General features: G+C 28.7%; 1 protein-coding gene across 10 annotated transcripts in view; it reads left to right on the top strand.

The window, feature by feature from the left end:
• The window catches only part of Spri (Src homology 2 domain-containing protein sprint), a 323123-nt gene that overhangs the window by 229431 nt on the left and 68271 nt on the right, over positions 1–25421 (top strand). The window contains exons 1-2 of one of the 10 annotated variants that reach the window (XM_083092812.1): positions 950–1226; positions 6581–6659. The exons of 6 other annotated variants lie outside the window; for them this stretch is intronic. In XM_083092812.1, the coding sequence (XP_082948938.1) occupies positions 6601–6659 (59 nt within the window). In that variant the 5' untranslated portion in view covers positions 950–1226; positions 6581–6600. Of the gene's footprint in view, positions 1–949; positions 1227–6408; positions 6660–22380; positions 22594–25421 lie in introns of those variants that run through there. 3 more of the 10 variants (XM_083092810.1, XM_083092809.1, XM_083092816.1) reach the window with 3 other exon arrangements.

Genomic DNA, 25421 nt, shown 5'->3' with positions numbered 1-25421 from the left:
ATTTAATTTTATAAAATTCTAGATATAAAGAATATTTTGAAGATTTTTAGTGCAACTTTCTAAAATAAAATTCTTTTATTAAATACGTTTTCTAATGCTTATTCACTCATACAAAAACAATACAGAGGCATTTAAGTTTCAAGTATTAAATTTGCAAATATACTAAACTTAATATAAAACTTAACAGCTTTTGACAGATAAACATTTTTCATTCGTATAACATTTTAATTTTTTTATTTGCTAAAAATTACAATAAAGGATATTTACTGCATATTCACTATTTTGTTAAGACATTAAAATATAAATACAGAAATAGAGATATATATCATAATATATTTTAAACACGTAATACACACTTGCACTTAATATAAAAATAAAATTATCGAAGAGAGAATTTTTATAAAAATTCCCTGAGTTCCAATAAAATTCCCTGATTTTTCCAGGTGTAAAAGAAATCCCTTCCACTTTTTCTAGTGGAATAGACTCCTGCTTTTTCACAGAAATGTATCTTCCTCCAGATTTATATTTCATCCTTTTCTTCGAATTTTTCGGTTCATTATTCATTCGACCGGAAAAATATATAGATATCATCCTTTGTTTTCATCTTCCTTTTCCTTCTTCCGAATATGTCAATTCTTAACGAACCTTCTTTTGTTCACTTGTTCAATAGATATACCTTGTCGAATGTATAGATCTAACTTTAAGTAGGTAGAGGCTTGCACACATTGGTGCCTACGTGCTTAGGTGACTTTTCAGTGCACACACGCTCGCGCAACCAGACACTCAGGATGCAGGAGCCTCGTCCTGTCTGTGCAGTCGCACTCTCCGCGTTCTCTGCACTCATGATATTCGCCGGCTGGGACTATAGACGGCCGACTGCTAAAGTCCCGGTCGCAGGCGCGACTATAGTGTTTAACAACTGGCTTGCGAAGTTAGTTGATTCGCGTCCGCCAACCAGACGAGACTCACAAGTCGAGATCTCTTTGTCTCTCGCGTTTGTCTTCCATCAAAATGCGTACCTCTCGCTAACGAAGCTCGATTCGCCGGGAAAACCTATTTAAATAGAAAGCGCGAAATGTAAAAAGACACGTTGTGTGGTAAAAATATAAGTTCTCGCTCGGCATTTTTCTTCTTATCATACACGCAAGGCTAGATTTGTGACGATGTGAGTCTTGGAGTATGTATCGTATTAGTGAAACATGAAGAATTCACTTTGTATAAAAGGGGTGAGATTTTCCTAAACGTATTTGGAATCAAGATGGATCTTTATTTCATATTCTAGCGCTAAATATAGTCATCCAATTAATTGTGACAGGGTGTCTGAAAAGACATGGAAAACCTCTTAGGGATTTCTTTTATATTTGTAAAAATCAGAGAATTCTCATGGAATTTTATTAGAATTCAAATAACTTGAAAATTCTTCCTCTGATAATTTTACTCTTATATTATAAACAGTTGACAGCCTATTGATAAGCTAAATTGTAAATTAAATGTTTAAAATATATTAAAAATATTCTTTGTTTATGTATATATATATATATATATATATATATATATATATATATATATATATATATATATATATATATACGAAAAAAAATATTTAAAATCAAGATTTGCAAATGTACTGAAAAAAAAAACTGAATAGATTTTCCATAAGATAAATATTTTCACTTGCATATCATTTTCATTTTTTTCGCTAAAAATTATAATAAAAAATATGTATTACGTATATATATATATATATATATATATATATATAATATAAAAATATAAAAATATTAATATAAAAAATATGTATTACGTATTTTTGTATACATATACATATACATACATATGAAATGAAAATGATATAAGTGAAAAATATTTATCTTATGGAAAATCTATTCAGTTTTTTTTTCAGTACATTTGCAAATCTTGATTTTAAATATTTTTTTTCGTATCAGTGAAAAGCATTAGAAAACGCATACAACAAAAAATTTTATTTTAAAAAATTGCAGCAAAAAATCTGTAAAATATTCTCTTTATTTGAAATTTTGAACAAACTATCTGCAAGATTAGGAAATTTTTTTTCCAAGGAATTTTTCTACAGGATTTAAATAGACTCTGAAAATAAACGAAATAACGAAATAAATTCCCTCAAAATACAGACGAGGAAAAACTATACATACGATGTGGTAGTTAAAGTGTGTTAGTAAAAGTGAAATTGCTGAGCAGAAGGCAAGTTTCGCGGACAGTCACGCCGTTAAATACGCGGCGATATGTGCCTTTGTCTGCCTCTCGTGCGCTTCTATAAATAATTCCGCCGATCGTTGAAACGGCGCAGAGGCGCCGCGCATCGTCGCCGGTTTCGTCGCGGAGAGAATACTCGTCGCGGAAGCTTAGATTGACGTCTCATCCGCTACAGAATTCTCGATCCAAGTTGAGATAATTCGACTAAAGGATCTATAGAGAACGTGATTGATTAAAAGCAACAGCTGTCGACATCGCGTACGTGCTAATCTCAATTTCGCGCATATAGTCACATGTCCTAAAGTATCTGGAGTTCTCGTTCTCGAGAGAGATCGTGATGATTCAAATACTTGAGAGTACTCGGAAGAATATTACGAATGAATCATCTCTGTAAAGTTGCCGTCCCTTCCCTTGCTTTAAATTTGAAAGAGACGATTAGAATTCCGGATGTCCCTCGAAGAATTCTGGACTTTTCAAACGATTTTAGGAAGAACTCTGTCATTTAAAGCAACAAAAAATTGCATTTGAAAGATTGAAAGGCTAACTTCACAATGCCCCCTCCCTTCATTATGTATGAAATGCAATTTTGTTTAGAGTTCGGATATTTAAGATAATTTCATAGTTCATTCTTGATAGTAATCTTTTTTTTTTAAATCAATCGAGAACTCTGGAACTCTTCAGAAAGCATCTAGAGTTCTAATAATTTTTTAAATTATAAAAATGGGCCAACTTTACAGACATAAGTGAAATCGGCTAATTTCGCGTCGTGAATCGATAGTAAAATATTCAACGAGCATACAAGTCCAGCGATCAAATGAATGCTAAATGACATTTCATCGCGGGTACATCTTCGATCGATCTCGTAAATTTTCATTGATTACAAGCGATTGTATATAAATCGCGCAAATAATTGATATGTTTTTTTATGTATAAATAAAGTTTATAAAAGTCCTTTTTTATAAATATTAGAATAAGTAAGTCTATAAAAGTTCTTTTTTATAAATATTAGAACAAGTTAATTATTTTTATTTCATATTTTTACTTCGATTTTTTACTTTGAACATACAAAAGAATAATAGAATAAAAATTTAAATAAAAATAAATATTAAAAAATCAATGTCATATAAAAAGACAAAGATTAAAATTTATTAAAATAGGAAAAATATCAATTTTAAAACTAATTATTTATTTATTAGGTTTATCTATTGATAGAAGTTAAAAAATAAAATAAATTAAGATATGAGAAATATTATAAATTAAAATTAATGCAAAATAAAAATTTAAATATATTTGCAATAGAAAAGGCAAACATTTTTTTTTAAATTCACTTGTTTCCGGAGTTCTAAAGCTACTTTTTATTCACAATAGAATCGTATCTTTTTACTTCTTGAAGTATCGATCTCAATCCGTACACATTGAAAGTTACGCCTTGGATGACCTAGAGTCCTGCGCGATCGAGCATGAAATCAATTCAGAAGTCGAGGAGCCGGTTAACCGATATATCCCCGAAAGTCCAAAGAAATATATTCGTCGTTGAATTAAATTGAGTAAAGATTTTATCACAGCTTTTTCAATATTGATATTAACTTAATACATATCAATTCAATTTTATTACGCAATATTTAGAGAAGACAGAATATAAAATTTATGACACTGTATGCAAAAGAGTAAATAGACCTTGAATGAAAATATACTCTTCCTGATATATGTGTCTATAAAAGCGATTCTCTTCAAATCATGATGCACTGTAATATCAATTGCTACTTTAATATTTTAGTATTTTTTTATATTTAATTATTTTATATTTTTTTATATTTTAGTATTTTAATATGGTTATATATATATATGGTTGTACATATTTTTAATATAGTTATATATATATATATATATATATATTTATAATATAGTTATATATTTATATATATATATATATATATATATATATATATATATATATATATATATAACGATATTATATTGAATATTAAAATTTTAATAATTACTTTAATTTCTTTTAATTTTTAAAACTTTAACTCGTAATATTTATAAAAGTGCTAAAAATATCATGATTTAAATATGTTGTTTAAAAATCTATGAAACTGTGTATGTACACATATAGCATATTTTTAAAGAACACTTATTTTTTTCTCAAGTTGATATTTATTGACGGAACTTTTTTATTAAGCTCAATATGTAATCACTCGTGAAAAGCACGCAGACTCGTCAAATACATTCATTCTCTGAACATCTTTATACTCTTAATCAGCTGTATCTATTGTTCCCCTGCTCTGTTTATCCTACATTCCTCCGTTACGGGATTAATCGGAGTCAATGACGTGCGAGTCGTCGAAGTTAACAGCGAGTCACTTCATCAAGGACGATAGACAACCGAGGATGACCTAGTCGTGATCGATAATTTTATTGGAAGTACGTCTTCAATTTTAATCGTAGTATACACGCGTTGATCATTTAATAGTTGCGTGGAATTTTATTGATGACGAAATATTGTAATTTCATTATGATTATGTCGTTGAATAAAAATAATAAAAATCATTATTGAATTTTTCCCGTTAATACAATGTAATAATTTATAATATTATTTATAATATTATTTATGTATAATATGATTAGAAAACTAGTTCCCTCAATAAAAACAGTAAATAATTAAGTAAAATTATTTATTTTAATATTTTATTTAATTATTTATGTTGTTTTTTATTGAGAAACGACCAGCTTTTCACACATATACACAATGATCAATATTATTTCAATTTATGTGTAATATATTAATGATCAAATAATTATTAAATATTATTAAATATAATTGGAATTATTACTTAAAATCAAAATTGCTTCAAGAAACGCGTGGTAATTTTTCATTTAGTAAAGCATAAAATTTTCAGTCTTGGAATTTTTATTAAAATTTCTCTTAATAGTTATTATATGACATATATTATATAATACACATTGATAAAACTGTTCTCAATTTATTACGATGTAATCCTGTGAATTATTAATTTATCATAAAAGTTATTTTATTTTCAGGCCACAATAAAATTATTTTAATTAAAATTTTTGGTATAATTTAATGAAATTTTTTTATAATCCAAAAACTCACTTTGCGAAATAATAATTAAATTACGATTTTCAATGAAAAATTTCAATGTAATTTTTATCAAGGAAAACTACATCACGATAATTCTCGTATATTATATATATATATATATATATATATATATATATATATATATATACATATTTTAAATATTTAACATACGTAAAAATCTTTACTCTTCAATTCAAATACTTATCTTTCATCTCAATTTTTGATTTTAATTTTAAAAATTAAAATTTGCAAGCTTTTCGATTAACTTACATAATAGCGTGCTTTTATCTTTCTGATTGAATTGATTTTAATTGTAATACCTTCAAAGGATTAAATTTAAAGATTTTAAGAATTTTAATTTTATTTTTAATGAACAATTTTGAGCATTCGTTTATATGTTTTTTTTATATTTTTTGGGGGAGAAACAAGGTTTGGTAAGATGGAGTCTTGCTTCAGTGAGGATGTGAACATAGCGCGATTAAATATAATGAGTCGTGTGATGCAAACCGGAAAAGAATAAATAAACGATGGTTACTCCTTGGCATCGAGTTCTTCGTCGCAAAGAGGATGTATAAATTACCGTTTTTGAAGTACATGTTAGGAGAAAAGAAAATCGACTGAATAATGAGAGAAGTTGCTCATCCTTGAAATTTCTAGTATATATTCTGTATAATATATAATTGCGTATGTGTGTATGTGTGTATGTGTACTCTCGATAAACTGCTTCTCTCCTTGATGATTTTCAAAAACTCGAAAGAAAATGTTCGATTACTATCGTAATATAGCCATACATACATGCACGCATTCATGTGTATATGTATATGTATATATTTTTTAATATATATCAATATAAAATTATGATTTATTTTTTGAGCGTACGATTTTTTGTTTGCAGTAAATCTTTAGAAAAGTATAAAAGACGATTAACATTGTTAAGACGACGAGAATATTGAAGAAGCATTATTTTATATCCTGTCATCAATTCGATTAGAATATATCGATGGAATATATCTCAATGAAATTTGATCGAGAATTAGAGACCACCCTATATACGAATTCTAAATTTTTAGACGAAAATATTTCTACAGCGTTCAATGTCGCTCCTTGCTACTTCGCTTTTGCTCGATTTTCGCGAGATAAGTCTAAATCGACATCTCAGATCTGTTTTTTTGAAATCAAAAGGCTCTCATGTCACAATGACTCGCGATCTCTAAATCACGCGTGTGAAAATGTGTGTGATAGAGTGAAACAGCGTAGGAAGAATGCTCATCACCAAGTACACCACGATTCTACTGCGGTCTACTAATCAACACATTATCAGGTGAGATTCATTCTCTCGATCTCATTCTTTGAATATTTATCATTAGTCTACATATATATATATATATATATATATATATATATATATATATATATAGAGAGAGAGAGAGAGAGAATAGATAATATAATTCTTATTTTAACTATTCACTAAATTGAAAAAGAAAAACAATTTATAGAACACATCGTGAGTTTGTCATTTATATAATTTATTTTATTATAAAACAATAATAATACTCTCCAGAGAAATTTTATAAATATTCTAAAGAATATCATAAAAAAAGAATATTTAATAAGTTAAAACATATTTAGCACCTTAAAATAAAATATACCTACAATTTTTCTAACTTTCATATATTTGATTTTTCTACAAATATGAAATTTCTATAAATATGATTGTGTTCGTTTTGTACAAAAATAAACATTTTCATTTAATATTACTTTTCATATTGTATATTTTTATGATGATTCAAAAAATTGCACACAAATTATTTAGAAACTTACAATTATTAAATAATATTGACTCAAAAAGTATTAAGTTATTGAAATATTATATATATATATATATTTTTTAAAAAAATTATTAAAAATATTTTATTATATATTTATAACAATTATATATATATATATATATATATATATATATATATATATATATATATATATATAATTGTTATAAATATATAATAAAATATTTCAATAACTTAATTAACTTTTTAATTTAAACGTCAATTATGCAAATGATTAATTAATCAAAGATATAAAAGTTATCATACACAAAAACACGTAATATATATATATATATATATATATACAGGGTGGCCCACATAACTCTTAACAGCTCAATATCTCGAAAACTATGCCATCGATTTTAAAGTTCTTGGTCTTAAATTGCATGGATCTGAAGGGCCTTTCTAACTACATAAACGTGAAGTGGCCCCCCCTTCCCCTTTAAGGGGGGGCGGGGGTAACTTTATAATTTTAAATGGAACCCCCTATAAAACGTTACATATTTAGATTCTACAGGAAAAAACAAGTAAATTTTGTCTGAAACATTTTTTTGTCAGATATTTCCATGATGAGATATAACAGTTTGAAGTTTCGACTTGTAGGTACTTACTAAGCGCTCGGAAATAGCGTTGTTGAATTATACGCGCTTGAGTTCTTTGCTTATTCGTGAAGAAATAAAATGTTCTTTAAATTAAATGTTCAAAATGTCCACCACGGACTTGTAAACATTTATGTACTCGAAACATCAAAGTTGTTCTAACATTTGTTAATATTTCGGGAGTCACTGAAGCGCAAGCGTCACGTATTCTTTGTTTCATATTCTCTTTTGTCGTCGGCGGTTCAAACATAACTTTGTCCTTTACATATCCCCATAAGAAGAAATCTAATGGTGTTAGATCGGGGGATCGAGGAGGCCATTGACGAGGTCCCCCACGACCTATCCATTTGTTCCCAAATTTTTCATTCAAAAATTGTCTGGTGATGATTGCAAAATGTGGAGGAGCGCCGTCTTGTTGAAACCACATTTCTCTTCTAATGTGTAGTGGCACATCTTCCAAAAGCGCAGGCAAATGATTTTTTAATAAATCACAATAACTTTCAGATGTTACAGTTTCTTCAAAAAAATAAGGTCCAATCACAAAATCTCCTATTATGCCACACCAAACATTTAAAGACCATCGATGTTGAAAGGGAACAGATCGCATCCAATGTGGGTTTTCAACGGCCCAATAATGCATATTATGTTTATTTACATGTCCTGAATTCATAAAAGTAGCCTCATCGGAAAAAAGTATTTTGCATAAAAAGTCATTTTCCATAACACCCTGCAGCCACTCACAAAATGTTACGCGGTGATCGTAGTCTGCCATCGAAAGCTCTTGTGATAAAATCAAGTGATATGGATGATATTTTTGCCGTTTCAAAATTCGTTGAATTGAAGAACGACTGATATGTGATGTTTGTGCAAGTTTACGTTGACTAATATGAGGATTTAATGTAATTGCAGCAAGAATATTGACACTATTATTTTCATTAGTGACAGGTTTAGGTTTATTGCGAATTTTTTTACACAATTCACCGTGCTCACGAAGCCGCTTTTCTAAATTATAAAATGTTACATGAGATTTTTCGATCCCATAACGTTCAAAAAACATCACTGCTGCACGCCGATAATTTTTTTGGCATTCACCTAACACTAATAACATATTCACTTCTGTATCAAAAATAGCCATAATCACAATGTTACTGCTTGAATAACAGTTCTAAACTGAAAACGTTTTCATGGATAATTGAGTCAAACTCAAGAATTGTAAATATTATTATTTTTGTTTTTTCACGAATAAGCAAAGAACTCAAGCGCGTATAATTCAACAACGCTATTTCCGAGCGCTTCAAGTAAGTACCTACAAGTCGAAACTTCAAACTGTTATATCTCATCATGGAAATATCTGACAAAAAAATGTTTCAGACAAAATTTACTTGTTTTTTCCTGTAGAATCTAAATGTATAACGTTTTATAGGGGGTTCCATTTAAAATTATAAAGTTACCCCCGCCCCCCCTTAAAGGGGAAGGGGGGGCCACTTCACGTTTATGTAGTTAAAAAGGCCCTTCAGATCCATGCAATTTAAGACCAAGAACATTAAAATCGATGGCATAGTTTTCGAGATATTGAGCTGTTAAGAGTTATGTGGGCCACCCTGTATATATGTATGTATATATATATATATATGTATGTATAAATTACGTGTATTTGTGTATAATAATTTTGATATTTTGAATTAATTAATCATTTGCATAATAACTGACAATTTTAATTATTTCATTCAAGAATTTATTCTCTTTTATTGTTAAAAATACATATTTATTATCACTTATTTTCTTCAGAATTTCGCTTCGTGAAAACATCATCATCGGTCACTAATTATGTTTCATAATTAATAAGAACGTTTAATGATAGTAAGTTTGTAATTGGAAGGTGGATTTAATTTCGACAATTAATCCCCGGCATAATCGAGTTTCCAGGAGCGGTTTCTTCGTCTTCGAAATGGGAGCGTTTAGTATTCGAGAATCGTTCGGTGCATATTTAAGGCAAGCGAGTTAAGAAAGTTGCCGCGCCCATTTTAAAATATTATTAAATTTGCTGAGTATAAATTTCGATTCTGGAGAAAGGCATTGTTGAATTTCATTTTATTTTTTGAAAATCGCGAAATTTTCCAAATCATCATAACTATGAATATATCGCATTGTTCTCTTTATCGCGAAGACCTTGACTTTGCGAAAATTTATATTTTATTTTTACTATATTTTCAACATAAAAAATTAAAGTAACAATCCACATAATTTATATAAAGATATATATATATATATATATATATATATTTATTTATTTATTTATTTATTTCATTTCCTTATTTTAACAAGATATTTAAATTTGATAATAAAAAATTTCATTGTTTAAATTTTGTTACGCATTTGATCGTCTTGATCCAATTTTGTCTTGCATTCGATCAATGCATTAAAATAATGTTTTTGGAGAAGGAATTGGTATAGGAAACTGTAAATCTTACCTCTGATCGCGTACTACCGTGAGGTACTTTCTCGCGGGGATGGTATAGGCCGGACAAGACCGCTAATGAAAGCGAAAAGGAATTTATCGAGGATATAAATTGTCCCCTCCCATGGCTTCTGGTCCATGGAATCGATCGCGAAGACTTTCGAGGCTCGATATCTCGTTGTCGTCCATCGTTCCTGGGGAGAAGGAAAAAAATGAATCGCGCCCTTTATTGGTTTTTCTCCCTTTTCGGCCGGTGGAATACTACTTTATGCACGATTCTACGAAAGCGGGAATGGGATGCCAATATTTCGCTTTAATTAGGCGCCATGCGCCAGTCCAAGATCGGCCTTTTGAACAATGACAGATGATGGTATTGAATGCCAAAATATTTATAAGAAAATTTTATATTCTGAAAATAAATTATAAATATAGAGAGCAGAAATATTAAGGAAAAGATATTTAATTAATGAATAATGAAAAGATATTTAATTAATGAATAAAAAACTAAATAAATATAAGAAATAAAATAAAATTTATATATGTATATAAAATTCATATGTTAATTATTTTATCTCTATATATTTTATTTATTTTGTATTTATTTTTTATCTATAATATTGTATATTGTTTGTCTCTTAAATAAAATCCATTGTTCGGCAATATACATCATGTCTGCCCCTTTTCCCCTCTCTTATCATCATCACTTAAGATAAAACGGTGGTAGAATAAACGTTATTAAATATACACGCGAATGGATATTATGCGTTATATATTTTAGAAGCTGCATATTAGCCGGTTACATGAGTGGAATACATTCGCCGACGCCATAACGATGTCTCGTTAGGGAACCCTCAATTTGACGATCCCCGTTGCAAGCTCATAGTGGTAATTAAGAGAACTCGTAACGTTGTCGTCCCTTTTCCCTCGTTTAGGAAAAATTAGGCGAGAACGTAACATGCTCATACAAATCATAAATTGATTGCCTCGATTGTTTATTACTGAACGGACCCAGAATTTGTTTTTCTATCTATATAAGTTAAAAATAAATTATTTTAGCACAATTAGTATGATTTTTAATTTAATATTTATTGTTTAAATTAAATTTTAATATATATTCAGATATTTAAAATATTTCTAATAATATTACATAAATTGCTCAACGATATTGTAACAATTTTGTATATTATAATAATATTGCCAGATAAAATTAAATTACATTTTAAAACTCTTATAATAAAATATTAATTATGGTTAAAATAAAATAATAATTATAATTTTAAATATAATTCTAATTTTCTAGATAAAGTTGTATTTCTTATTTTAATTTTACAAATAAGATGTAGTATAAAAATTATTTTAATAATATAAAGTATATTATAATTATTTATATAAAAATCGTATTCTCTCTCGTCTTATTATATAAAAATACAATTTTTTCCTTAAATTTTTGGAAAAAGAAAATGATAGTATATAGTACCATTTAACAAAATTTATTTCAATAAAATTTAATCTCATATATACGTGCAAATCATGTACTCTGTAAAAATCCCTTTGACCCTTTAACGATCCCTTCCGCAGATTTAACCATGCGGCTAAGGGTCACGTCATTCAAGAGAATATCGCATTTTATTATAGTCGCTGGACAATCGAACGTGAGGGTCGTTGTCCCTCTCCGAGAATCTAAGTATTAAAATACCTCCTTAGTAAAGGTAATTAATCGTAAAGGACATCATGATTGAGTTAGCAGAAATTATAGTAAATGTCTTTTCGAGGACGAAGTATTATTAACTCTTCATTGTTAACGTTGTTTGCGTCATGATATCAATATTGTAGATATGATATCATTTTATCGAATGCTATGAAATTATCAAATTAAAATAATATTCTTTCCTTCTTTTTTCGTGCTTTTATAACAGAATTTTATTATTTTATTATTTTCTATTTTTCTATTATTATTATATTTTTCTTATTTTATATTTTATTATTTTTCTATTTTTCTATTGTTATTATATTTTATTATTTTATTATTATGCTTAAAAATATTACCATGAAATTATAGTCAATTACAACGATTACCAATCGTAAATTGATTTTTACTGTAACAGAACTAATTAATATGATATTAAAAATTTTACCTAAATAAATATTTTATCCTTACATGTCTATTTCCTGTCTCATAAGTTTTTTATTTGTTCTCAAATAAACAGAATGTATAGAAATAGTATTAGATCTTTTCTTCTTTAAGGAACACTTACTAAAAAGCTTTTACAAAAAGTATTCATAAAGGCAATTTCCTTAGCTTTCACCTCGTTAAAGTTACCTGTGAATTACAAACGAAAAGTTTCGACGAAGAGGGGTGGATCTGGTTTTACAAATTTAAAGCTAACAGTCTCCGTATGAATTGGTCCTTAATGTCACCGAGGTTTCCATGGGCTCTCTCACCAATTCTAGGAGAACTTTTATATTACGCTTAAATTGCTCGAGGCTGCCCTTAGCACACATCGATGGTTACTTTTTAATTAAAAGTTTCGCTTTTAGAGCGCCCTCGTGTCCGACGCGGTCTCACGAGTCCGACGACTTGTACGAAATGCATTTCAACGCTCAAACTAAAGTCATTCACGATTTACTATCGTCTAATAGGAATTTTAATTGTATAAATTTAATTAAAGCCAATGCCCTATTTCCGCAATCGAAATTTTTTTGCGAATGAAATAATTTTAGTAATATCTAACTATATGTATGTGTATTTTTCTCTCTTTTTAAATAAATTTTTGAAAAATTTTAATCTTTACAGTTTTCTAATATCCAAGCTAATTGAGTTGATTGCATTTCTAGAAAAACCGATTTTTTAAACATTTATCTGTAAAATAATATGTAAATAAATTTAAATAGGAAATGAGCTAATGAAAGCAAAGCGCAATTTTTAATTAAAACGCAAATTATTTTTTTGAAAATTCTCCTTTTGCCTCAATCTTTTTTTGAACCGTTTTTTTAGTAAAAATTAAAACAAAAAAATTAACGAAAATTGAAATTATAAGTAATTAATTACATACAAAAAAAAAACGAAAAAAAATTATATTTGCGTCTTAACTTTTAATGATTAGAAAAAAATTGTCTTGAAACCTCGTAAACTATATTGTTCTATCAGTTTCAGCCCTATTAAGATATAAATAATTCGAAATAGTCATTAATTTGATAAAAAAAAGCTGGCAGCATCATGTAAAAATTGTTTTAAATAAATTTGTAAATAAGTCATGTAAAAATTGTTTTAAATAAATATTTCTTGGTGAGATTCGTTTATCTATTCCAAGTTTTTTTTCTCTAGTTTCTAAAAAAACTAGAGAAAAAAAACTTGAAATAGATAAACAAAACTTAGCAAGAAATACACGAAGAAGAAAAAGAAAGATAAAGCTGCAAGAACACAGACATCACGATTGATGTTCAGAGATAAAAAATATCAAGAATATTACATATACACATACATGAGACATAACGTGAAATGGAAAATAAAGTGGAAAAGTGTGGAATTTTCAAGTTTTCGCTAAATTTCTATGATTATTTCTATGATTATTTCGTATGTATACATTTCATGTCAAAAATTATAAATTGTGACTATTTTTTCATTATTTTGTGAACATTATTTCAGATAGTAGCTTAAAAATGATTATAAAATAATATATTAAAAAAATATATGTAATTATTCTCTATAAAATTAATTAAAAGAAATAATACAGAAACAGTATAGAATGCTATTATTTCGTTTAATTATTTTATTTATTACCAACCATATATATATATATATATATATATATATATATATATATATATATATATATATATATGTATATATTAATAACAATAATTTATTTTTTTAAGATATAATACTTCTAACATTGTTAAAAATTATTAGAATAAAGTTATATAATGTTATACCTCCACATATATCATATTTCTAAGGATTAAAATTAGTCTAGAAATCGAACATCCGTCGAATGGAAATTTATGCAACACACGACTTCTAGACGATGAGATAAAGCTAAGGAAGAGCACGATAACGGAGAAAATGGAAAAGATCGTCGCGACGAAGCGTGCATAATTAATACCGCCGAATTAATTCGTTAGACGCGCGTTTCCGCGCGATCTCTCCGTCGAGATCCGCGTTTTCCAGCCGTCCATCGCTTCGCGCGGGCGGCTTTTCTCCGGGATAGATATGTCCCGGGGGGTGCCCATAGTGGCAGCGGGGAGCTCGCTATTAAACCCGTGGGATAAGACCTGGCACTTCACTTCACGCGTACGCTCGCTCTAATTAAATTATTCCGAAACGTGGAACCTGCTGTGTGCGAACGATCCTGGTTATAAGCTTTCTGCGTGTACACACACATATAGTACACAGATGCATAAAGCATATATACATAAACGTTTATGTATTGCGGTTACGAAAGAGCACTTGCACGAGAGGAAAATCACGTCTCCGGATGATTATTGAAACGTCTACTATTTATCGCGCTTAATAATGTGAGGAACATCTCATTATTAATAATAAAAAATATAAGATATACAAGATATAAGATAATGTCATTGTAAAATGCAAATTAATAATCGCATAGCTGCATATGATATATTACAGAAGTTATTTATACACTTTAAAGATGTTGATGAAAAAATCGCTATTTGTTATAAATCGAAAACATAAGATCGTGATGCTTCTGGAACTTTCGAAAACATATTTTATTCTGAATTTTTTTTATTGTATTATATGTATATGTCTTTGTATACTTCCATTACACAAAATATTCAATATTAATACTATATAATGTATGGTAATTATAATTAATATTATATAATGAATAATATTATCATAATGAATGATAAGAAAAGAAAATATGTATCTTTTATTCAGATTATAGATAGTATTCGTATGTGAGTTAAAGCTTAAAGGAATTAAGTAATATTTAAACTTTTTACCAAAATATTTATCTTTAATCCTGCGTAATGCGAAATTATTAACTCTCTCCTCTCTTCTCTATATTTTATTAAGACAACACAACTCTGTATTGAGAAAAAGCCACAGAAAAACGAAAGAAAAGGCGATAAATATGAATAATTAATTATTTCTATAAATAATTTTATTATTTGAGGTATATATATATATATATATATATATATATATATATATCATGATTTATTGTATTTAATTAACTTTCCTTTTATTACTAAAATTTATTTATTTTATTTCACGAATTATCATGAAAATTTTAAATTAATAAAATACTGATAAAAATTAAAATAAATTAAAAAGATACTATTTATAATAATTATTAATAATTATTAATTAATAATAATAATTCTATAAATAATAATTATTAAATAATTATTTTTCTTTCTCTTTCTTCTTCTTTCTTGTATGTAGGAGCTCCAATTCTTTGCCGATTTTCGCCATGAATCGAGACGAATCGAGCGGTACAATTGCCCTCCACTCTCGCATAGCGGTAATGGGCATCTCGTGATAAATATCGACTCGTTCGTTCGCCGTCTTATTTGTCAAGGAATGTATATATAGAAATACATATATACACAGGTGTTTGGCCGATCTAAAGGAGAGGAGAAAAGAAGAGACAAGAGCATAACGCAGCGTATATCATATTGTATCTGGACGACGATTTGTCGTCCGCCATGCGCCTTAATGTTTTCCTTCATTCTTTTTGTCTTTTTCTTTTTTTTCTTCGCCGATACGATCCGTCATATCTCGAGTTTTGTTTCTGTCAAAGAGCGACGGCCGTCCCCGGAGGGAAAGAGCGAAGGAAAAATCATCCGAGCTCACGCGGAGGGAAATCGCGTCACGTACGCAGTGACGCCCTCTCCTCCATCCACCTCCCCCTTTAGTCCGACCTTCTTCCACCTTTGGTCTTGGAGTTGATTGCTTTTTGAATCGGAAAATCTCGCGCGCCGCATTGAAAACGCGAAATGACATGTCTCCTAATTCGGCTAGGATTCGGCAAGAATGGAGAAAAAAGGTTTCGCATATTTTCTCAAATATTATTTTTCAGCTAAAAAAAAAATGAGGAGAAAATCTCGCTTTTAAATTATTAAGTGCCAATTTTTTAACAAGATTTTTTTATTAATTCTTTCCCATTAACGTTTCATTAAAACTCGCTCTTTAAAATATTAAGTCAGCGTGTTTTCTTTCTTACTAACACAATTTATTTTAATTTTTATTAATTTATTATTTTTATTAACAATTTATTATTAAATAAATTAAATAAATTTTAGTAGTAAAGAGAGAATTAATTAAATACAATAAATCATAATATTTATGCTTATATAAATAATATATTTGTGAGTTATAAAAAATTTGCTCCGTTTCTGATCACTTTCTGATCATTGATCATAGCTCATAAAACAAAACTGACATGTGAATCGTGGCATCGTGTGAATTATGTGTATATTTGTGCATAACGCGAATTTCGCATTGTCATGCGCCGATATTTTTCTTTACGAGCGAAAGTTCATTGCATAGTATATTCGTTGAAACACTAGAATATTAGAAACGTGGAGAAAACAGTTAACTGTTATGCATAGTATACACGCCATTGCGATTGCAGTTATATGCAATTATCTCGCTAGGAAAAAGCTTTTGTAATCACGGGATTATAATGTTAAAATATATGAAATATTAAATTATTTAATATTTGTGAAATGTCTCTCTATGACAAGGTTTTCATTATAAATATATTTTTTACGTTTAATTTTAAATATGCGTTGAATTACTGATTACTTTACTGTAGCGAGATAATATTTTTATTTTACTACAGCCGTAATTAGTAAATTGCAAAATTAGTTTTTCCAATTATTTTATAAATGAAAACTTAATTTATATCTTTTGCTTACTTTTTTTGACAAATAACAACTTACTAGTTATATCATAATTTAGACATTGTATGTAGTATTATGATGTGTATGTATAATATTTACCTAGATATAGTACAATATGATTAATAAAGGAGAAAGAAAAAGAGAGAGAGAGAGAGAGAATCTCTTTTTTTATCTGAAACATAAACAAAGAATAACATTGTGTAAAGAAAGCAAAGAAAAAATATTTATATTTATTCTGCAAATATGCACGTGTCATACCGTTATCGATTATAAACATACTTTTTTTATAAAATAGGAAATAAAATATCTTTCGCATCGGTAGATATTTTCATCGCTTATATGGTGTACATGTATGAGATGATTACTTGACAGCACACTCGTCTCCCCATAATTTTCCCTCTGCAACCCTTCCGCTCGTTCCAGCGGCACTATCATGTGCTATCGAATAACAGAAAAGGAAGGAAGAAAAGCTCTGACGGAAAGTTTGCCTGCAGAAAAACCCGTTTGTTCGAAAATGACAGGGTAGACGGGGTTTTTCGTGATCTCTTTACGACCCTTTGGGCTGCGACCATCTCTTTGACTGAAATTTTTTAACATCCCAGCAATCCCTTTCTGCCCCTTCAATTTTTCTTCCCTATCTTTGGTAAATGAAACACATAGACCATGATATGAAATACATAGAACTTAATTAAAACTTTTCTAATGTGATTATATGTTATACATATAATCACATATAAAAATTAAAATTAATATGAAATATATATATGTATAGTTGTAAAAATTAGAATTACAAGTGTTAGAATTTAGAAACATTAAAATGTAAAATATTTTAAAACTAGCAATTAAAATTTAAAATTTAGATTTACTCAAAATTAGAAATTAATATTTAAGTTTTTGTATAGAGAGAAAAACAGAAAGAAATTAAAATTTAAAATTATAGATTAAATTTAAAATTATTAAATATTATTTTTACTTTATAAATTATAATATTATAAAGTATTATAAAGTAAATTTTCGTTAAATTAAAATTATAATTTTCTAATGTACAATAACTTCACAAAATTTTTCTTTCTATAATTTTTCTTCTCCACATTATTGACGAAAAAAGATACTTTTACATGCTTATTCAATATTTTTCCGTATCGGGTTTTGTATTTTTTTTATACTTCAAATTTTTCATAGCTTAGACGTGAAATGTATGATTAAAGTTTTGACAGTCTATGACGAGAGCTGCACTTTCAACAACTCACTTGGATCCAAACAGCGAATGGCGTGTGTAATCCTTTGAATTTATACTTTTATGAAGTCTGCAACTCCCATTCCACTATCCGCTGCCCACCGAGAAAGGTATATTTTTTATGTCTAGGGTCTATATTTCTGAGAAACTTTGAAGATGAGAAAGTTTGCACGATTTTTTTTTCCACACCTGAGTCTTCTAAGGCTTCTAAGGATGTTCACATTGGAAATACTGACAAAATGCAAAAATTTATTTTTAATTTAAATACCATCATAGGGAAAATATATATAAGGCGTCTAATAAGAAAAATATACAATTTGCAAGAATTGAAATATTTTACATCTTTATACATATATGCAATAAAAATATATTTATTAATAAATTTTTTTTCTATTTCCTTATACAATTGATTTTCTGGTTTTGTAAAATTCAAAATTATTTATTCAAATATGATCGTGTTACTGTAACAATTACCACATATTATTATATCATTTGTGCAACTTGTATTATTTATGTTATTATTCCTAATTTTGTTTTATTTATTATTATATTGAATTATCGTCAAATCTATTATTATATAATCATTTTTTTTTATTCTCCCCACACTTTTCTTATATCAACTATAATCTCTCTCAGTTTTTCGTGTATGCGTGTATATTCGGATTCCATTCATCTCGGCATTGATCCATGCGGCTGGCGGCACTTCTTTGGGCTGAGAGAGTATATAGATATTCTTAAGTCGTGAAGAGAGCGCGCGCGCGGGTGGCTGGATTAGAAGGAAGGTTGTAAAGGGGATCGACGTCGCGAGGCAGCAAGAAGCACCACCGGAGCGGAAGAGATTTGTGGCGAGGGCATGGATTTTACTGGCGCGAGCAAGCATCGAACTCGCTCCCCCCTCGCCTGACGAATCCTTCCGTGAGAAAAAGTTATCACGCCGGAGACCGGAAGACAAACGATCATTCGTAAAGAGCCTCGCGCCAAATTGCAAAAAGCTCACGAGCTCTACAATCGAAAAGATCAAATCAAAGCGCGAGAAAATCATTTTTTTCTGTTTGAATAATATATTAGTGTTTTTGAAAGATTCGCAATCAAAAAGATCTAATTAAAATTCTTATCCTCAAATTTTTAAAGGCATACATTCTCATAGATTGAATAATATTTAATTGTGATTATTTTTCCATTATATATTATATTTTATCTCTTTATTGTATATGTGTATATATAATTTTATATTTAAATATATATATATATTTTTATTGTATATGTGTATATGTGTGTGTGTGTATATATATATATATATATATATATATATATATATATATAAACATGAAAAATGTAACTGCTTATTTTTTCCTCGAAAATTGACAAAAGATTATAAATTTTTAAATTATCAAAAAATTGTGGAACTTGGCTTTCATAACATGTATAAGAGTACATTGACTTCAGAGTTGTAACAGAAGCTTTACGCTGGACAGCATCGAAATTGCATTGAATCAGGTGGTTTCCGGAAGGTTAAACAGACCGACCGAGCGCGAAAAGCATTTACGATTTCCACTGTCCGAACACGAAAGAAACTTTCGCGCACCGCCTGAAGAAAAAGCTTTTATTGCACCCCATTCGCGAAATGTATAGCGATATATATCGGGTAAATTGTTCAACCTACATATATTTAGTAAAGTAATCCATAATATTTCTTATCTTTAATATAATCTTTCTTGAAAAGATTACAAAGTAATTATAGTTTAACTTTTTATTAACCTATTTTCAAAGTTACATTTAATTTTTTAATATAAAAATAATAAGTGTGATATAAACTGTGTCGTATATAAAGAGAGAAAATTCTTTTTTGTGGACTTAAATATTTTTCAAGCAGCCGAATATTAAATTAAATTAATTAATTTAAATATAATTTTAATTTTAAATAATAATTATATCATTTAAATTTTTCTTGAAGTAAAGTTTGAATTGATGGTTTTGAGGTCCTGGAAGAAGTCCAATACATGGCAAACACTATTAAAGAGAGACGGCATGCGTAATAATCAGTGCGTATCGACATTGCCAACGGATAAATAATGCATTGTATTTCACAGCGTAATTTTCAGGTCAATATCCACACAACTCGGCACAATTTTCGATACTTTCGACACAAGATATCGATACAAAAACAACTTCCACAATGATTGTTATTACTTAATCCTTATTTCCTAAAATGATTGTTATTACTTAATCCTTATTATTTGTTCATAATGACGCGATTTAAATTTTGATTTATCTACTCTATTTGTCTGTCATATTTATTAATAAATTCCTTATATTTTTTATATAATTAATTTTTGATTTTGCAAATTTAATATTATTTATTTAAATATTATCGTTTTATTATAACAATTATCACACTGTTACTTGTATCAATTTATGTGTAATTTATGTTCATATTTTTCTTCTCTTTCTTCTCTTTCCTTTCGTATCAATAATCTCTGATAAGATACTGAAAATATACTTATATACTTATATACTTATATACTTATAATAGAGATATACTGATAAGTAAAATATTATATTTTTATCATAAAGAAAAAAAGAATAATATCTATCTAAAAATTCGTTTTTCTTCTAAAGATGCTTATATGAAATAAACATTTAAAAGTATTTATTTGACATTTGTTCGGTTATGGTGTTGCACACTAGAAATATATTTTTCTCCTTTGTAAGGACAACTATTGTACTTTAATAAAATATTTTCAACACTTTTAGTTTTTTCGATGAGTTAATTTTTGTTTGAGCAAATCAAGATGATTATGTTTATTATGATAATTGCTCTATATTAATAGAACTGATAATATTAAATAATAAGATTTTCTTTCTTTATTAAGTAATAAATTACGTTGTGCTTGCTTTGATATTTTGGAGCAAATTATAGATTAGATATTCCTCTTCGAAATATTATATAAATTTACTTAGTTAAATTTTATATATTTTTTTCATTTAATTATAAAATTTATTCAATTTTATATTCCGATTAGAGGATTATATTAGAAAGAGCATATTTTTTTCATAATTGAATGAATGAAAAGACATTGATGCATTGATACATTGTATCTAATACAAAAAAAATCTTTAAAGAATTTTATATGTGTAACTATATATATATATATATATATATATATATATATATATATATATATATATATATATATATAGTTACACATATAAAATTCTTTAAAGATTTTTTTTAAATATGGAAAATGTCTATTATAAACGGAATATTATGAACGGAAAATGTCTATTATATAAAAATTGGAAAATGTCTATTATAAACGGAATATTATGAACGGAAAATGTCTATTATATAAAAATTTCTATTATAAAAATGTCTATTATATAAAAATTTTATATATTCTCTAATATATATATATATATATATATATATATATATATATATATATATATTAGAGAATATATAAAATTTTTATATAATAGACATTTTTATAATAGAAATTTTTATATAATAGACATTTTCCGTTTGTACGTATTGTTAACACACTTGAACTAATTCAATATTTTTGATATCTATTTTTCAATAATATCCTCGATGTATCTGTTTTTTGTTCTGAGATTCTCGCAAATCTTCCCTTATTTCATCAACAAATTGTTATTGTTACACATATTATTATGCATATACAATTCGAATTGTAGCTAAATACATATTCTTGATATAAATATCAAATTATTAATTCCACTTTTCCGTGACATTCGTTAATACTCTCCTCTAGCAACGCTGAGGGGGAGGAGGGATGACAGGAGCGTCCAAAACGTAACAGATGCCCGCGACAATGTCGGTCTATCCTGACTGGACCGGTTCAGAGCGGTCGGCACGGTCCCTATGGTGACGGTCAGTAGTGGCGGATCGAGCATCTCTAGAATGAAGTCTGCATGACGCGCCTGCGCATTTCGACGTACCTAGCTTATCCCCTCCCTCTCCCTCCACTTGTCTACCACCGCCGCTCTTTCGCGACGCGAAGGGTCCCTGCGGCCGGCAGTCACTGGCGTCGTTTCCGTACCGGTTTACGTGTCGTCGCGACGCTGCCGGCAGTGCGTCGCCGACGGGCGTCCACGGCGCGTCCTGTCGTCGCCGTCGTTTTCATCGTTGCGTTCGATAGTGCGTGAAAAAGAGACGGAAAAAGAAAAAAAAACGAGATACGATACGTTGTGCTCGATTCGGTTCGATTGGTCCGGGGTGACGTCACAATAGTACAACGAGAGTAGGTTTCGAACGATATCGGGGCCCCTTCGTGGCCTTGGTCTCCTCGGAGATACGACGACGATAATCCACTCCGATCTATAATTTATATACGTCGAGTTACGGATTTTAGTGAATTATTGGTTGCAAAGAGTATAGATAGATATATTTATATTTATTTTTTTAGATATACTTCTTGTCTTTCCTGGCTTTGAAAGAGGTCATGAACTTTATAGTGCTTATAGTATAAAGATTGCAAGGCATACATTTGCTTTTTTTATGAAGTAGAAATTACATCGTGCTTACTCTGATATTTTGGAGCAAATTAAGTTTTATATTCTCTTTTTATCGAAATATCAAATTCATTAAATTTTATTATAATTTATTTTTTCATTTAATTATAAAATTTATTAAATTTTGAGATGAGAGGACTATATATTCGGTTTTTTATGTCAATCGATATTTTAGATTTCTTTAATTTCTAGGCTTTACATTGTCATGTGATGATCGCAAACGATGTTATTAACGAAGATTATATGTGAGTTATCAAAGGTCAAATATCATTATATATTGAAATTTTATTAAGGCTACGACAATGTTTGAAAGTTTCCGCGGAAACGGAAGCAGTATATATTGACGATAAGAGGGGGATAAGATGGGAAAAAAATGGTTATTGCGTTTCAAAAGGAAGACATCCATAAAATTCGATGGGAAGGAAGAAAAATTGATTTAGATTGTTCTTATCTAGTTACATATGATACGATATCGTGTTTAGAGATGTCTTATAAGTAGAAGATTATGAAATTTAGAAGATTATAAATCTTGATGGATATTCCAATCGTTGCAATAGATCTGTTTTGTTTTTGGATTAGCATTAGATTATTTTACGAAATAAATTTATCTTCAAATACTGAGAAAAAATGAAATAGAAATAATATAGATCTCAATTGACTGAATTTAATGTTTTATTTTAAATATTCTTGCTCTTGCGAAGGTCGCTAATCATACGACGAAGGTTGAATCATACGACGAATAAAAAATAAATTTTATCAGGTCAAAGTCTATTCGGTCGATTATTTTATTTAATACAAACACAATTGATATATTTATATTGAAAGTCGGAGAAAAATAGAATATTTCGATAAATCGCCGATATTTACGAAAAAAACTAATATACAGGGTGTTCTAAAAAGGTATGTCAAAAATTTAAGGAGATATTCCTCACATCTGAAGGATGAAAAAATGTTATATGGACATAGGTGCGGAAATGCTTATTTCAGGAGTTATGTTGAAAATACTTTAGCTGTATTACTTACACAAGGAAAAATTTAGGATTAATTATTGTAGACGACAATCGTTTAATTAGGCTTATTTACATTTGGTTTTAATGTGACCTTGAGTATGTTACAATAAATGTTGAAAATAAATTGATGATTAGACAAAACGTGTACTTTATGCATGATGGAGCTCCTCCTCATTTCAGCCGTATTAATCGTGATTTTCTTAATCAAACTTACGGTGATCGGTGGATAGGAAGAGGTGGATCTACTTTGTGGCCTCCACGTTCCCCGGATCTCAATCCGATAAACTTTTGTGGGGACATTTAAAGAATCGTACATGCTACACCAGTGCTACCAGTGATATTCAAAATCTTCGTGACCGTATCACTGCAGGTTGCGAGACAATCCGCTGTACGCCAGGCATTTTTGAACGTGTCCGTGAATCGATGCGTCGACGTGTCACTGCTTGTATTCAGGAAAATAGTGAACATTTTCAACATTTATTGTAACATACTCAAGGTCACATTAAAACCAAATGTAAATAAGCCTAATTAAACGATTGTCGTCTACAATAATTAATCCTAAATTTTTCCTTGTGTAAGTAATACAGCTAAAGTATTTTCAACATAACTCCTGAAATAAGCATTTCCGCACCTATATCCATATAACATTTTTTCATCCTTCAGGTGTGAGGAATATCTCCTTAAATTTTTGACATACCTTTTTAGAACACCCTGTATAAAACATACATCTTTCTTGCTTATATTACACATATATAGATTTACATTTTTTCAATTATCTCAAATCTTGTAATGCACTCTATGAATATTTAAATATATTTAAATATAGATTAAGAAAATTAAAAAAATGATTAAAAAATTCTTAAGAAGATAAATATTTGTTCAAGGATTTGATATAAAAATTTTTCAGGCAAATATTCGTATTTTGTCTGAAATTTTTTTGTACTTCGATATTTCAAATCAAATTTATTTAGCAACTATTGCAATAAGCGACTTGGAACTACATATAAGAGAGATCCGCTGTTTCTAGTTACATCATCTGTTTAATATATCTAAACAGTTATCTAATTTTATATAAAAAAAAGTGCTGTGTCACACATAAAGTATCTGCAGCATCACTTTGAAAAACGCTTCGTTATTGATTGCGGTGATTTTCGCGGTAATGCGACAGAGGGGAAATTGCTACTGTCGTTTTCGCGAACATTACGTGCAGATCGTTTCCCGCTGCTGCGATCTCATCTTATTCTCGCTACGTTGGTTTCCCGATTGCGTATTCGTCTTTATTGCCCGTCTATTTTCTGTCCGAGGACAGAATATACGGTATGTTAGAATAGGACCCGGCGCGATTTTATGATATCGAAAATACACTACGAAGGTCGCATCAAAGAGTCCATCGAAAAATTTAGTCGCATTTTTTAACCACGGCCAACAGTTTCTTTTACAGACTTGAACAATTTAAATGAGTTTGCAATTAACAGTAGATTCCTCTTGATCAATATACTTTTCTCAGATTAATGTTATATACATTGTTATATTGTTTTGATATATAT

Source organism: Camponotus vicinus, unplaced genomic scaffold, assembly GCF_025532165.1.
Source record: "Camponotus vicinus isolate PSW18456_S1 unplaced genomic scaffold, iyCamVici1.0 SCAF_3, whole genome shotgun sequence".
NCBI classification, from domain to species: domain Eukaryota; kingdom Metazoa; phylum Arthropoda; class Insecta; order Hymenoptera; family Formicidae; genus Camponotus; species Camponotus vicinus.
The sequence above is the reverse complement of the archived record's forward strand: the minus strand, read 5'-3'. Positions and strand labels throughout refer to the sequence as shown.